This window comes from Podarcis gaigeae (assembly GCF_964106915.1).
Source record: "Podarcis gaigeae genome assembly, chromosome: 8".
NCBI classification, from domain to species: domain Eukaryota; kingdom Metazoa; phylum Chordata; class Lepidosauria; order Squamata; family Lacertidae; genus Podarcis; species Podarcis gaigeae.
This window is the reverse complement of record NC_139684.1, coordinates 89396962-89413535: the sequence shown is the minus strand read 5'-3', so window position 1 is coordinate 89413535 and position 16574 is coordinate 89396962. Positions and strand designations below refer to the sequence as shown.

General features: G+C 48.1%; 1 protein-coding gene across 1 annotated transcript in view; it reads left to right on the top strand.

Moving 5' to 3' along the window:
- Nucleotides 1–14551, top strand: part of LOC310851712 (synaptosomal-associated protein 25-like) — a 31303-nt gene extending 16752 nt beyond the window's left edge. The window contains exons 2-8 of the mRNA XM_083754373.1: nucleotides 2866–3002; nucleotides 5379–5420; nucleotides 6217–6265; nucleotides 9792–9909; nucleotides 10025–10144; nucleotides 11107–11251; nucleotides 13209–14551. Coding sequence (XP_083610499.1) covers nucleotides 2931–3002; nucleotides 5379–5420; nucleotides 6217–6265; nucleotides 9792–9909; nucleotides 10025–10144; nucleotides 11107–11251; nucleotides 13209–13277 — 615 coding nt within the window. The 5' untranslated portion in view covers nucleotides 2866–2930 and the 3' untranslated portion in view covers nucleotides 13278–14551. The remainder of the gene's footprint in view (nucleotides 1–2865; nucleotides 3003–5378; nucleotides 5421–6216; nucleotides 6266–9791; nucleotides 9910–10024; nucleotides 10145–11106; nucleotides 11252–13208) is intronic.
- Nucleotides 14552–16574: the final 2023 nt, after the last annotated feature.

Genomic DNA, 16574 nt, shown 5'->3' with positions numbered 1-16574 from the left:
AACCCTGAGGCACCCCACAAGTGAGGGGTCTGATCACTCAACCCCCAACACCACTTTCTGGACACGGCCCAGGAGGAAGGAGCGGCACTCATTAAAGGAGGCCACAGGTAATGAAGAGCCAAAGGCCTGGCAGGAAAGAAATGCTTTTGCCTAAAGGTATGGAATGTTGGTGCCAGGCGGGCCTCCCCAGGGAGAGCTTTCCACAAGCAGGGAGCCACCACTGCAAAGGCCCTGTTCTTCAGATGATGTTCGCAGAGTCCAGGATGGTTCCTAGGGGGAGATGAAGTCCTTGAGGTACTGGGGTCCTGAGCCACAAAAGGCTTTCTAGGGCAAAAAACCCCCACTTTGAACTGAGCCCAGAAACTAACTGGTCGCTTTGACACCATCAAGAGTGCAAATCATCAAGCGAGCACAATCAAAAGGATATCTTTAGGGCCCCTCTTCCTCTCTTTCCATGAATCATTCCTAAACCGCTTTTATTCCCATCCAACCCACCCTCTACCTCCTTTTTTCTTTTGCTGTCAGCTTGGGAAAAAAGTTTTGCTACACCTCTGCCCCCTCCTCTCTCTCTCGCTTTGTTCAAAAGCACAAAACACACACAAAGCCTCTATTTTTAATTTGCACGAATTTTGCAGGCAGAGCCGAGCAGCAGAAGGTGGGAGCCCGGGAAGGTCCTTTGGGGGGAGGGAGGGCGAGGGGGGGTGGGCGGCTGTTTCTCAGCTCCCAAAGAGCAAACAGCTGCACTTTTCAAGCGCGATAATTATACGGCTTCTTCGGGGGATGCGGATGAAGAATCATATCGCCCGGCGGAGGAGGTGGGGGCTGGAGTTATGGCAGGTTCCGTCCACCCTCCCCAGGGATATTCGCAAGGCGTGTGACAAAATGGCAGAGCCCAAGGAATAGACTGTGGTGCAATGGGGTTCTGTGACACCGTGCCAGCTGTCTTGTTGGACGCAATTGCAATGTCCACCTGTTCTTTGTTGGCTGGCAAAGTATTGTTAACACATGATTGCACCTTTAGTTAGTAGCTTCCACCCTAAAAGCTAACTGGTTTTTGTTTGCTGTCTGCCAGCCTGCAAGCTCACCAAACAACAAGCAATACAAGCAACACGAAGACCAGTATACTAGCTAGCACTGCAATTCTTATTGCATAATATTTTAACGGAGGAATCCAAGGCTCTGGACAAAAAACAAAGACACCAACCAGGACAATTTGGAGCAAAACAGCAGCCTGTAGGCTTGGCCTTTATTGGAAACCATCGCAACAGGACTCATAGAATCATAGAGTTGGAAGAGACCACAAAGGCCATCGAGTCCAACCCCCTGCCAAGCAACAAGATGAAGCAAGATGGAAGTCCAGAACAAAAGAAGACCCCAACTTTTATTAGCTACTAATCCCCCATGCTACACCTCTAAGACTACATCATGACTACATCATTGACACATCACAAAGAGGAGGGGTTGAGGGAGGAGTTGTGGAGGTAACCTGAGTGTCCTGTCACCTGGCTGGTCCCTCCTTTCCCCCCTCCCCATGAGTACTTTCCTGAGGACAAAGGGGAGTTTGCAGTTTCCTGCCCCCAGAGGGAAGAGCTGATCATTGTCCTTTGTTGCAGTCTGTACTGAATCCACTCCCATATGCAAGTTCTTTGTGATCTTGATGGTCTTCTGTCAGGGACCATCAGGGTTGGCATAGCAACTGGGCAGGGCTCCTGTGGATGTGCTGGTATGCTCAAGGGATTATGGCTGGCCTGTATCAAACCTTCCCCATTTTGTAGTCCTTCCTTCATGGAGTAAAATAAAAGTGTAACAGTGCAAATCCGATGTATGGTTGATTTTCTATGAATTTATAACAGAAGTGCCGCGTTTGTCGTGTGTGTGTGTGTGTGTGTATGTGTGGAGTTTGTACAAACTGAATGATGAGGGGGGGGCGTTTCCCGCGACAATATACATGATTTAGTACAACAAAAACAAAATGTGTACACTTGCAAATTCTCTAATCTGTCAATCTTTGAAAGTCCGTAGAAGTATAATAAGTCTATGGTTGAAAAAGTAATAAATGCTATCCTGTGGGCTAAGCGGTAAAACTTTTTTTAGGCATTCATGGTGCCGAAGTAGTAAGTAAATATCAACGTAGGACAGTGATACCGGATATTCTGACTCTTTCAGATTATCTCCTTGGGCAAGAGATATAGAAGCACGATAAGCCGCACCAACACACAGAGTGTAACAAGGACTGAGAGATTGGGGGGGGAGGGGGGCTCGTTTAATCTCACTGTAAACAGGTGGTAAAGGTAAAGGTAAAGGAACCCCTGACCGTTAGGTCCAGTCATGGCCGACTCTGGGGTTGCGGCGCTCATCTTGCTTTACTGGCCGAGGGAGCCGGCATACAGCTTCTGGTTCATGTGGCCAGCAGGACTAAGCCGCTTCTGGCGAACCAGAGCAGCGCATGGAAACACCGTTTACCTTCCCGCCAGAGTGGTACCTATTTATCTACTTGCACTTTGACATGCTTTCGAACTGCTAGGTTGGCAGGAGCAGGGACCGAGCAACGGGAGTTCACCCCGTCACGGGGATTCGATCCGCCGACCTTCTGATCGGCAAGTCCTAGGCTCTGTGGTTTAACCCACAGCGCCACCCGCGTCCCTACCCGCGTGATCAATGGGCTACTATTAAAATGAGGCTGCATTTTTAATTGCATTTTAATCTGTATTTTAAATTGGGGTCCCCCCCTTTATGTTTTTACTGTAATTTTTACTGGTGTTAGCCACCCTGAGCCTGGCTTTGGCTAGGGAGGGGTGTAAATAAAATTTATTATTATTATTATTATTATTATTATTATTATTATTATTATGTCTTTTTCTGTAGGAGACCGTGGATTTATCCATACAAGGAAAAACGTCCCCCTTGGTTCTTTCCCAAAAGATCCCAAGATGGCGGCCAACGGTGTGGTGGGTTTGGAGCCGGAAGACCTTGAACAGCGCATCCACCAGGTCAACAATGAGGTCAGGAAAATTCTTTTTTTTTGCCTCTACCAGCCAGATTGCCCTTTTCCTTATAAAATTGCTCCTGGTATTGCCCAGAGGGGTGGGGAGAAAGGGGATTGGGAAGGCAACCCCCCTCCTATGAGCTGATTTCAACCCAGAACCAGATTATTCCCAGTCTCGCCTGGGTCGACTCTACACTATTTCTCCTGCCAGGAAATGATACCCATTTTTCATTGACGATTTGCGGCGAATCCAGCTGGCGTCGCTGCCAGCCTGTTGCCTTCAATATCTTCTGCCTTGTTCTCCCACATCCTTTCTGATCTGTGGCAATTTGCTCTCACAACAATCCCCGCACATAAAATGCAGTTGCCATGCTCAGCTGCTCTGTGTGGACTGGCAAACGACTGTTAAGACTTGGTGGGGCTATTGCACCTTTAGTTAGTAGCTTCCTCTTCTGGAAGAAATGGCCTCCTCCAGCCTTAAATTGCTCCCAGTTTACTTTAGTAGCAGCATGACTGTGTCCCAGTCTACAATCTGGAGAACCTTCTGCCTTTGCTGGTCCCGTGGGTTAACCGTGCGGGGACGTCCGAGTCTAGTCCGAGGTCGAGGGTGCGGTATGGAGGCAGTCCGGCAAAGCTGAAGCTGGGTCCAAGGCAGGGAGTTGGGTGAGGTCAGGAACTCTGGCAGAAGAGCAGGTCAGGGTGCAGGCAGGAACAGGCTAGCAACAACATTGCTCCCAAAACCTGGGACTGGGGCTGACTGGCTTTTATCTGCCCTGAGGCATAGGGCAGCCCCGATCCTCAGGTGACCTGCCTCTCCTGGCCTGGAGGCGAGCCCTCCTCCTGCGGGAACTTAGTTCCCTCCGCCTCTCTGTCCTGAGCCTCTGCAGCTCAGGAGAGACTGGAGGGTTACCGGACCCAGAGGCAACCTCCTCTTCCCCTGATGGGGCTGAGAGTAGAGGACCTGCAGGCAATGGGTCCTCCATCACCTCAGGAGCCAGAGCAGACTCAGCTGGTATCTGCTCCTGAGGATCCGGCACAGGTGAGGACCCTTCAGGCTCAAGCCCCAGTCCCGGCTCAGCTGGTTCTGGAGGCGGGGACTCCTGTGCAGGCTGGGATTTCTCAGGTTCAGCCTCTGAGTCTGAATCCCAGGCCGTTACACTGCCCCCCTCACCCCACAAACCCAGTTTGGAATTCCTGCCCAAATATGCCAGAGATATAATTGCAAGGAAGTTGGCTTTGTTCTGAAGAACAATTCTCGTTCTTGCAAAACAGCTACAATAATACTTATGCAAATGAGACAGATTCCAACTATGGAACTAATTTGCTTTAGCGTGCGTTGCACTGCCAAATGGTGTTTTGTTTTGTCCTGGGGTGGGTGGGTGTTGGTGGCAAGAAAGGATGTGCAGTTTTATTGGGGTTACTCAGTGAAGAATCTAGTAAAACGTCTGGTTGGCTTAAGACAGGCTTGAGAAAGTAATTTCTTCACATGTAGCCTTATTAGACTATGCCGACTGGTGGGGTCTGCGTTGCTCCCGGGAGGGAGAAAGGAAGTCAAATGACACCGAGGTTTGGTTCAGAGAAAGAGTTTATTCTGCTCTCCGGATAGCAGAAGGCACTTGCGTGGTCAGTCCACAGCAAGTCCAAAGAAATGAGATATTTCATGCAGTATATATATCCTCCAGGCACCCTCTCCCCCCCTTCCCCAGGAATCCAGCCATGTCAGCTTATACATGTAAGTTGACATCCATGACCATAAAGAGTTGTTCCTGTTCCGGCACTCTTGACCATAAAAGGTTGTTCCTGTTCCTACTCCTATACTCTTATCTTGGAGCAAGAGGTCACCAATTCTAAGAGCTCTCTTGGCACCGTTCCCGGGTGGCTGACAAGGTCTGTACGTCAGTGTGGTCAGGATGTAAGATAAGACCCAGATGTCTCATCCCTGCTCCACTAGGAACTGGCAAGGCCACTCATTGCCGTCACGGACTGATAAGGGAGAGGGCTTTGAGCACTTGTTTATACAGCTGGGTTTTCTGTTTATACGTTGACTCAAGTTCAAGCTTCCTGAGCTTGAAAAGCTTGTGGGCCTGTTTCAGCCTGACTGCACAGTCGGTTTTGGGTTTGGGGAACCCATTCCTTCACACAGAGTGCATAATTAACTTACAGAACTTGCCTCCATTAGGGGTTACGTTGGCTTCTGACTTAGGCGGCTTTTAAAAGGACAAAAGCAGTTTTTGCTAACCTGGTGCCCTCAAGAGGTGCTGCACTACAACTCCCATCAGCACCACCTTCAGAGCTTCCCAGAGATGTCATTCCTGCCTTGCAACGTGAGGAATGCTATGCATCTATAAATCAATAATATTTAGTTTCCTGCTCTTTTTTATCTTCACTTCAGGCTTTGGAGAGCACCAGGAGGATGTTGCAGCTGGTAGATGAGGTAAGAAACAGCCTCTCTTCACAGGAAGCTCAACAGCTCTCCGCACCCTTACGCAACCGCAGATCCCAGGATTCTTTGGGCGAAGCTTCCCACGAGGGAAGACACAGCGATAACAGCAAGAACCTTTATTGAACTAACAGAACTGGACGACAGGGAGAAAGCAACTGCTTATATACGTTTCTGGAGGCCTGGGCCACTCCCACTCCCAATGTGATTGGCTGACTAAACTTCCAAGCTGCGAATCGTGACTCAGAGTTTAAAGGCCAATGGCAGAGGCTTTCTGTGATTGGATATCATGTATCGAATCAGAACACAGGAGCTCAGAATCCTTAGTCCAGACTCCAGCTCAGGCAAACCCAGACCACTGAATACATAAGCGAAGCCTGGACTGTTTAAGTGGCCCCATAGCGCTTGAAATGTATTTTTAATCTGCTGTTGGAAGCCACCCAGAGTGGCTGGGGAAACCCAGCCAGATGGGCGGGGAATAAGTAATCTATTATTATTATTATTATTATTATTATTATTATTATTAAATGTCTGTTGCGAAAGTGACCTGAGGATGATGGGATGACGTTCTTTAACAACCTGTCCATTCTGCTTTGCAAGCCTTTTGCGGAGAGTTCTCAAGTTGTGGCTGCTTTTCCTTTTGGCCACATGCATGAGGACCAGAAACCTGGTGTGAATGTGCCCTTCGTTGCGTTCGATCCCTTGAGCAACATCAGGCCCCAGAAATCTTGCAGAATCCCAGAGACGTTTAACGTTCTTCTCTTCTCTCCCCATCTCTCCTTCCCAACAGAGCAAAGATGCCGGAATTCGAACTTTGGTCATGCTGGATGACCAGGGAGGTAAGGCCTCTGGCTTGATGGCAGATCGCTTGCAGACCACGGAGGTGTTAGCTGTGTTCTGGTTCTATGTTTGAGGTTGCTATAATTAAAGTCCTCTGTGGGTTGGCTGACCAGTCTTAAAACCCCCTTGAATGCACACAGCAGCAGAATAAGGTGCCAGAATGAACGGGTACCACTTCAGAAAGTGGGATGGCAATACCACGGGATAGAAAATAACGTATTTTTCACTCCATAAGACACACCTGACCATAATATGCACCTAGTTTTTAGAGGGGGAAAGGGGAAAAGGGAAAAGCCCCGTTTTTTTGAGGATCAGCTCAAAGTTGTTGAGCTTACTTTGCAAAGGGGAAAAAATCCTGTTTTTATGGGGTTCAACTCACAGTTCTGCAGCTTCTTTAGGAAAGGAAGGGAACCGTTTCTACAGTTTCCAGACAGATAATCAGCCAGTCACTTGCAGAACATTCAACAATGGAGGCCTGGGCAAGGGGGCAGGGCTAGAAAGGGAGCCAGCGATTGACCACACATTCGCTCCATAAGACGCGCAGACATTTCCCCTGACTTTTTAGGAGGAAACAGGTGTGTCTTATGGAGCGAAAAATGCAGTAATTCTTGCAAGCAGAAAATATGCATCCTGAGGAGAAATGCTAGTTTGCTTTCGGTCACTGGGGACCGGTTGGGTAGAAGGCAGGGAGGCCAGCAGTAGGGGGCGCCAGAGTCAACAACAGGCAGAGGCAACTAATTCTAGTTCTCTCTAACCCCATCCTCCTTCTACAAGGGGCAGCACTCAGACTGAGGAGCAGGAGGAATCTGAATGAGAGGGCCACCTCCTAGTGCCGAGGGGCTAGCTGAGGGCAGGCTTAGGTTGGCAGAATGCCCTGATTTATTTAATTCCTTCATTTCTCACACTCATGCCCCAGCTTTCCCCCAAGGAGCTCAAGCTGGTGCATGTGGGTCTCTCCATCCTTGTTCAATTCCCACAACAACCCTGTGAGGTACGACCGGCTCAAGGTCGCCACTCAGTGGCGTAGCGTGGGTTGTCAGCACCCGGGGCAAGGCAAGTAATTTGCGCCCCCTAACCTGTGGATTTGCGCCCCCTAACCCGTGGATTTGCACCCCCTAACCCTAACCCTCAGATGTTGCGCCTGGTGCGGCCGGCCCCCCCTGCACCCCCCACGCTACGCCACTGTCGCCACTGGTGGGGATTCGAACCCTCGTCTTTCCAGGTCTCTGTCTGGCACGCTAAGACCTGAAATAGGGTTGCCACATTTCTTTTATATATATATATATATATATATATATATGCAGGTTTTGGTGTCCTCGGGTGTCTTCCCGTGTAAAAGACACCCGAGGACACCAAAACCTGCATTCCTGTACCCGTGAAAATCTACGAAAGCATATATATATATATATATATATATATATATATAATTATATATAGATATAGATATAGATATAGATATAGATATAGATATAGATATATAGATATAATATTTATTAAGATTTTGGAAATTACAAAAAGAAAAAAGAAAAATTGAACATACAAAGACAGAAACAAAAACAAAAACACTACATAAAACATTAAATTAACAAAACAAAACAAAAACAATTAAAAACACTTTCAATATTTTCAAATCTTAACTTTCATACACTTGTTTCATTGACTTCCTCAACGCCTCCCTTTTTGTATTCCACTTCAATTAACTATTTCAGCAGGTCCTTTCCATCTTCATCTATTTTCTATCTTAAAGTTAATTTTAACATATTGTAACCTAGTTTTTTCCCTTTTAATGCATTAACAATCTATCTATACCTAGTTCCTTCTAACATTTCTGCCAAAGCTATATAGCTTCATTCCACCTTTTTTCTAACATTCATTAATTTTACAATATTTCCGTAGATAATCTTTAAACTTTTTCCAGTCTTCTTCCACCGACTCTTCTCCCTGGTCTCGGATTCTGCCAGTCATTTCCGCCAGTTCCATATAGTCCATCAACTTCATCTGCCATTCTTCCCGGGCGTGTAGGGTTGCCACATTTCAAGAAGTAAAAATCCGGACAGTCATTGAGCCCCAGAGTTGTCGGCACAGTAGCCTGCTCACACACCTGCACACTTTTAGAAAAACAAACAAACAGAAACCCGGAGTTTTGTTTGGAAATGAACCCCCCCCCCCCCGATAGCAAGGTTGCCCCTCAAAAGAGGACGTGTCTGGGATTTCCCAGACATATGGCAACCCTAACCACTAGGCCTTAGCAGCTAATAGACGAGGCTCCATTGCTACTGTCATCAGTATGCTGATGACACCCAACTCTATCTGTTGATGGACGGCCACCCTGACTCGACCCCGGACACACTGACCAGATGCTTGGAAGCTGTGGCTGGATGGCTGCGTGGGAGCTGGTTGAAGTTAAATCCTTCGAAGACAGAGGTCCTCTGGCTGGGACGGGACGACATGGGACTGAGGGGGCAACTCCCATCTCTTGCGGGGGTGCAATTAGTGCCAGCGCTGTCCGTTAAGAGTTTGGGTGTAATCTTCGACACCTTTCCATGGAGGCGCAGGTTGCAGCAAAGGTGGCATTTTTCCATCTCTGCCGTATGAAGCGGTTGGTCCCTTACCTTTCTTGCCCTGATCTGGCCACTGTGATCCACACAACGGTTACAGGCTTGACAACTGTAACTTGCTTTACGTGGGGCTGCCCTTGAAGCTGACCCAGAAACTCCAGAATGCTGCTGCGAGGTTCCTTACGGGGTCCTTGTCATGGGATCACATTCATCCAGTGCTTTACCAGCTGCACTGGCTCCCAGTGGAGCACAGGGTCAGGTTTAAGGTGCTGGTTTTGACCCTTAAAGCTCTATGCGGCCTAGGACCCTCGTACCCACGGGACTGCCTCTCCTGGTATGCCCCACAGAGGACCTTACGGTCTTCAAATAAAAACATCTTGGGGGGCCTGAGCTGCAAGGTGGTTAGATTGGTCTCAACTAGGGCCAGGGCCTTTTCAGCACTGGCCCCGATCTGGTGGAACGCTCTGTCCCAAGAGACCAGGGCCCTGCGGGACTTGACATCTTTCCGCAGGGCCTGCAAGACAGAGCTGTTCCACCTGGCCTTTGGTTTGGACTCACTCTGACCCTTATGTTTCCCTCTCCTTATGGTCTTGATTTATCAGCTACTTTTAAAATGAGGCTGCATTTTAAATTGCATATTAACCTGTATTTTAAATGTTTTTTTTTTCCTTTTTCTTTTTTCCTTGTTATGTTTTTACTGAAATTTCATTGATGTTAGCCGCCCTGAGCCCAGCTCTGGCCGGGGAGGGCGGGGTATAAATAAAATTTATTATTATTATTATTATTATTGGAGGGGAGATTTGAAAACCAGCTGACATCCCTCAAGGGAGCATGAGAAACTGGCCGCTCCTCTCCACAATCTCACAATACCTGTGAGACTCATCCTGCGTGTTCAGAGAGGGCCGTGCATAATGTTTCTAGGTTCCTGAGTGTCTCCTCTGTCTCCCCTTCCCTTTCCCTTCCTCAGAGCAGCTGGACCGGATTGAGGATGGCTTGGACCAGATCATCCAAGACATGAAGGAGGCCGAGAAGAACCTCACGGACATGGCGAAATGTTGTGGCCTCTTCGTCTGCCCCTGTGCAAAGTAAGTCCCCTGTCCGTGCAAGCGCCAGGGACACCTCTCTCTCCTTGTTTTGGATCAGAGCAAAGTATGTTACAGGTTGAACTCCTGCCTGAACATCTGTTCTTTTGAAACGTAGGTTAAAGAGCATAAAAGACTTGGAGGCCAGCAAGGCCAGCAACGGCCAGGTGGTCTCTCGACAACCCTGTGTGGTGGCCGATGGAAACCAGATGGTCATGAGTGGGCCCTTCATCCAGAGGTAAGGAGTGGGGAGATCTTCTCTTCCAAGACCACCTCGCACAACCAGGAGATCTCTGCAGCCTCCAGGAGAATTTCTCCTGCAAGCGCCAAAGGTGTCAGAAGCCACCTCAGTCAAGAGCAGGGCCTTTTCTGTGGCTGCCCCATTCTGTGGAATAGCATTCCTGTTGAGATAGGCAGACGCTCTCTGCCCTTTCCGGAAACGGTCAAAAGGCGTTTTTGTTCCAGCTGGATAAATGGGTTGATATGACAAGTGTCCCATTTGTTAGGGTTTTAGTCCTGATTTGTGCTTTTAATTCTCTTATGCCTAAAGGCAGTTAATAAATCCATGGCAGTAGTAGTAGTGGTAGTAGTAATAATACGGTGATTAGCCAAGATTTAACCAGGTGATTTAAATATTTAATTGGACAATTTCAATGTATGAGTTCCTTCACCCTTTTGTATTTTAACATTTTTAGCCTGTAGATTATAATTTTTGGTAAATGTGAGGCTGTAGCTTGGTTGATGCTTTTACAAGAAGTATTATTGATAAGCTTCCGAAATCTTTGTGTCTCTTTACTTTGAGAGGCTTTGAGTACTTTAATTGGTAGCTCATTCCTCTGAGCCCTAACGTAACTGGACTTTTAAAAATAACTTTGTATAATTTACTTCCTATCTGGCTACAAAGAGAAATTAGGAGCATGGGTCTTGCAAAGTATTCTTAGCGTATGTATTTTTATTCTGCGGTTGATATGACCATGATGGTTACAACAAAACAAAACAAAACCCTAATAATAACAACAAGAAAATTGCCATCGTCATCATCCACCTTCCGCAGCTCAATCACGCCTTTTATTTTCCCGGATTGAAAACTTAGTTGTCGAACTTTTTCTCGGCCACTGCAAGGAAAGGCTGATGGAGTACGAGGAGCCTCTGGCCTGATCCAGTTCCCAGGCTCTTACGTTCTTTGTGTGTTTTGCTCAGGATAACAAAAGACGACGTGGAAGAAGAGATGGAACAGAACCTGACGCAGGTGGACAGCATGCTGAGCAACCTTCGCAGCATGGCGGTGGACATGAGCAACGAAATTGACGTCCAGAGCAAGCAGGTGGACAGCATTAAGGAAAAGGTGAGCGATGCTCCCCCACCTCACAGGATGGGCCGGGGCAGAGAACATATGCAGTAGCGCATAACGTGATTTTTTTTAAAATAAAAAGTTGAAAATTCCAAATTCTACACCCAAGATGCACAACTGGAAGATGCTGTGTTAGGGAGGGTTTGTATATGCACATATTTTGAGTGCGCCACTCTGTGGGAATGTTGTGGATGTAGGAGAGGATATATTGATTAAGTATATCTGAAGTATATCTGAAGGAGCGTCTCCACCCCCATCGTTCTACCCGGACACTGAGGTCCAGCTCTGAGGGCCTTCTGGTGGTTCTCTCGCTGTGAGAAGCCAAGTTACAGGGAACCAGGCAGAGGGCCTTCTCGGTAGTGGCACCCGCCCTGTGGAACGCCCTCCCACCAGATGTCAAAGAGAACAACAACTATCAGACTTTTAGAAGACATCTGAAGGCAGCCTTGCTTAGGGAAGCTTTTAATGTTTAATAGGTTATTGCATTTTAGTCTTCTGTTTGAAGCTGCCCAGAGTGGCTGGGGAAACCCAGCCACATGGGCGGGGTATAAATAATAAATAATAATAATAATAATTATCCTTCCTCACTCACGCTTGTGAGTCAGTAGCAGAGTGTATTCCCCAGTATATTGCAGGAAGCTGGTTGGTAGATCCGTTTGAATCGCTTTACTTAAGCAATCCAGTCTGGCTTGTCCGGATTGGATTATTCCTGGTAAATTCCCCCTTTGTTCCCTCTTTAAAATAATAAAGACACGACAGTCTTCTGTTAAGAAGAAGTAGTTTACTCACATTCAGTTCACTGTTGGTTCCCTGAAGGAAGACTTTAGCTTGTAGGTATGGAAAAGGGTTTGAGTTCGCCCCATATGGGCTCTCAGCCCATGTGCTGCTAGCTGAGAGCCAGCAGACAGCAAAATACACCAGTATCAGAAGAAAGCAGCAAAAGCGTCAGGGTCGAGAGAGAGAGATTTACAGGGTCTCATAGGGTCACGCCCATCCACCTGGTCACATGCCCGTCCACCTGGATGCTCCAGACCAGGTGTAACAGGAAGTCCTCCTGGCTGCAGTAACATCCCCCTGTGTGTGTCCACTCTGGGCAAACAGGAAGTGTTGTCCTTGACTGCTTATGTTACATCGCACTCTGACTACTTCTGGATCCACCAGCGGGAGGATCTGTGACTTTACTTCCTTTGGAAAGATCGTTCTAGTTAACACCTTCATATGGAATCCTGTGTACCATTTTGGTTGCCCCAGATTTTTTTAAAAAATGAACAAAGGGGTGATAGAGAGCTTGGAAAGGTTCAGTAAAGGATGAAAAGGTCAAGGGGGTTGGGACACTTTGTGGTAGAGTTAGTACAGGTGAGGGAAAACTCTTCACACAACATGTGAGTCCCTTAAGGCAGCCTTTAATAATAATAATTATTTATATATATATATATATATATATATATATAATAATAATAATTTATTATTTGTACCCCGCCCACAAAGACCAAAAATACAATAATATGTCATACATTACAAACTTCCCTGAACAGGGCTGCCTTAAGATGTCTTCTGAATGTCAGGTAGTTGTTTTTCTCTTTGACATCTGACGGGAGGGCGTTCCACAGGGTGGGTTCCACCACCGAGAAGGCCCTCTGCCTGGTTCCCTGTAACCTCGCAGGGAGGGAACCACCAGAAGGCCCTTGGAGCTGGACCTCAGTGTCCGGGCAGAACGATGGGGGAGGAGACGCTCCTTCAGGTATACTGGACCGAGGCCATTTAGGGCTTTAAAGGTCAGCACCAACACTTTGAATTGTGCCTGGAGCTCTCCACGTGCTTTGGACTACAACTTCCATCAGGCTCAGCAGCCAGCGTGATGGGAGGTGTAGTTCCAGCCATGCGGACAGCCAGGCCTGCTGCTTGAAACAGCCTCTGCCTCTGTTTTCTCACTTTCTTCTTTTCTCCGCAGGCCATCGCAAACGTGATTAGCATCAACGCAGCCAACAACCAGACTACCAAGATGCTGAAAAATGCCTGAACCGCTCTGCCAACCGCCTTTTACCCTCCCCACCCCACCCCTGAAAGAAACGGCTTCATCCACCTGAATTGGTTTCAAATCCAGGCAGTTCCAAATCACGTTTCCCATTTCGAAACGCATCCACTTCCTGAGTAAGCTTGCATGCGACTAACTAGAAAAGGATGCTGGAAAGTGAAGGCGAGAGCAGATCGGATTGTAGGGAAATAGCGCCTTTGTACACACGAGGGACACGATCCTCCTGGATCCATGTTCAGAATTGTTATACCTGTTTGCACAAGAGACTGTTTTCTGTACATACCCAGGGACACTGAGCAAGACCACTTATTGGAAGGCTATGGCTGCCGTCCTATTTGAATGTAAGTCCTTTTGATCAATGTGGGAGCTGCTTCCTGCTAAACTTTCTCTCTCTCTCTCTCTCTCTCTCTCTCTCTCTCTCTCTCACACACACACACACACACACACACAGGATTGGGCTGCTCCCGTGCATCATTTTTCAATAAGCAAGGATCGGCACCCACTGGGTAAAAGCACTGGTTCTCCATAGATGGGATGCAAATGTCCAGCCTGTTTAGTTAGGAGAGTCATAACTTGAGAACTTAACAACACATCGCAAGGTTTAAGTGACATGTTGGATGGTGACGACGTAAAACAGAAGCGCAAGATACCTTGAACAGGCTCAGCGGGTGATCCTGGTGAGATTCTGGAGATGGCATCTCCTTGGTCTTGGCACCCAGGACTGGTCCAGGACAATGCCCACAATAATAAGTACAATTCATTATTTATTATGACAAATTTGGTTGGAGGAAGGGTTGTAGCTTGGTGGTAGAGCATTTGCAAGCAGAAGACCCCGGGTTCAATGATATGACTTGGCGTAAGGCAGCTCCCTTGATTCACATCCATGAGGACTGGGATCTTAGTTTATTTTTAGGGGAAGGGCCACAGATCGGGGTAGGCCACCTGCAATGCATGCAGGAGCTGCCAAGTTCTGTTCCCACTGGGAGAATCTCCAGGGAGGGTTGGGAGAAACTCATGTCTGTAGCTACACTGCTGCCAGTCTGTGTAGACTATACTGAGCTAGATGGACCAACCAAGTGACTGGGTTTAAGGCTGCTTTCTTTGTTCCTGCTAACCTCAGAAGCCAGATATTTCTCTCCGCGTTTGTGCATGCAGACCAAACCAAAACCAAGCTTTAACTGTGGGATGAATGGCCGTGACAATCCCATCGTACGAGACTGTAAACAGAGCATCTTTATTAAATTCTGATTTGGGTTTAAGCCAGGCTTCTTCTTCTTCTTTTAAAGAGACATGATATAATTGGAGTTAATTAAAAAGATTTCAGTTTTGAGAAGCCCCACCTTTCCTAATTAAAATAAAAACTAGCATAGTTTTTGTTACACACCCTCCAACCGCGCCAGATCTCCACCGACCCCTCTGCCCCCCTACTTTGAGGTCTCCTGGAAAATGCAGCCGCATCTCAGCCTGGCTGTGCCCTAAGCCAGGAGGTGTGTTGTTGCGTGTCGAGACCCCGCAGCCACCCCCTCGTTGGGAAATAACTCACACCAGGACACGGATATTAGGTTTATGTTACTGGGCAAATTTTGGCCACAACTTTATTGTGGACCCGACTATATCTGACTCCTGCCCATTGTGCAGGAAGTCCCAGTAAGGGTAAGCCATGGGTAGGGGCAGCCCTGTCGATGCGAACCAACTCAAGCTCCCCCTGGTGTTCCCATTGGGGTTGTGTCAAGGCCCTAGCCCCTGACTGGGCTTCGGACAAGATCAACACACCTGGATTCCTTTAAGGGAATACGCTTAAGCATGGAGGGGCAGGTGATGGCCACACCTCCCTTCCCCCCCCCCCAAGGTCAAACAAGAGCCCAAAGGCTTGCCACCAAATACCCTCCATGGCTGTCAACTGTCCCTTATTTGGCGGGAAAGTCCCTTATCCCAGCGCCGTTTCCCGCTGCTGTCCCTTATTGATGATGTCCCTTAAATTTCCCGGGTTTCCAAGGAAGCAGCTCCTCTCCCTCCCTCCCTGCCGGCCAGGGAGGAGGGAGGCTCCAACTGTGTTGCTTGGCTGCGTTGCTCACCCAATAAGGAGTCTCAGAACGACTGGGGGGTGGAGCTTGCATGCCTTGTGCCGATCAAACCGGCCGCGTTGCCTGTGGACTCGCCTTTGCTCAGCGCTTCCCAGCGGAGAGGTGACGGTGGTTTTCCTTGCTGCATCCCCTTTGCCGGGTTGCTGCGCTGTGGGAACCACCGCTTGAGGCTTCGTTTGGCTGCTGGCTGGGCTTTCTGCCTTTGGCTTGGAGGGGCTCAGAAGTTGAACATACCTGTGCCTGCAAAGTCCCTTATTTTGGCTGCTGATCCCTTATTCTCGAGGCTGCTGGCCCCTTATTTCAAATCTGTAGGTTGACAGCTATGATACCCTCACATCTATAACCAATGCCTCAGGCCCTCTGCAATATCAGCCAGCCGATATCACTCCCCCAGTCGGAAAGGTGCATGCCATCATCGTGAAATAAGGCCATTTTACTGAAAAGAACGGAAGGGTGCGGGATCACCCGGCTATCCAATGCAACCACTTTCTGTGAAATGGAACGATTCAAACGTTTCTGGGCACGGTCTGTAGCGGCTGGGGAATTGCTGCCACGCCAAACGCGTCTCTCCAACAGCAGCGACCAAACGAGAGTCATTCTCAGGGAAGTGGAGCGGGTTTGTGAGGCTTTCAGATTCCACTGGTGGACTGGACAGGTAAGTGACTTACCTTGGAGCTAGCAACCCGGGGCAAACAAGGCCCACCCCTTGCATTCTGGGATGGATGACAGGCTGTGTGTAGCACAGGGATAGCGGGACAGACCTCTGTACCTGGCAGTTTGCGGTGTCAGGTGACCGACAGGTGAGCGCTGTTCTCTAAGAACGGTCTCAGAGGCCCAATTTATATTAGGTCCCACGGGATGGGGAAGACTGCGATGGCGGCCATGAGAACAGGATGTTGTGTTTTAATAACAACAAATGGCGGGAAAGGAGATTCCGACTAAACATTCGGAAGAACTTCCTGACAGCAAGAGATGTTCAGCAGTGGGGCGGACTTTTGTGGAAGGTGGGGGACCAGTCCCGGGTTTACCTATAAACTAAACAAGCTCTAGCTTAGGGCCCCACTAAAAGGGAAAAAACTGGGTTTACATTTCCAAAATATATGATAAAAAGCAAATAAAATAAAACCTACATACAGCAACCGAATTTTGTGTTGTGTAGGCTCCTGTGATTAGGGACGCGGGTGGCACTGTGGGTTAA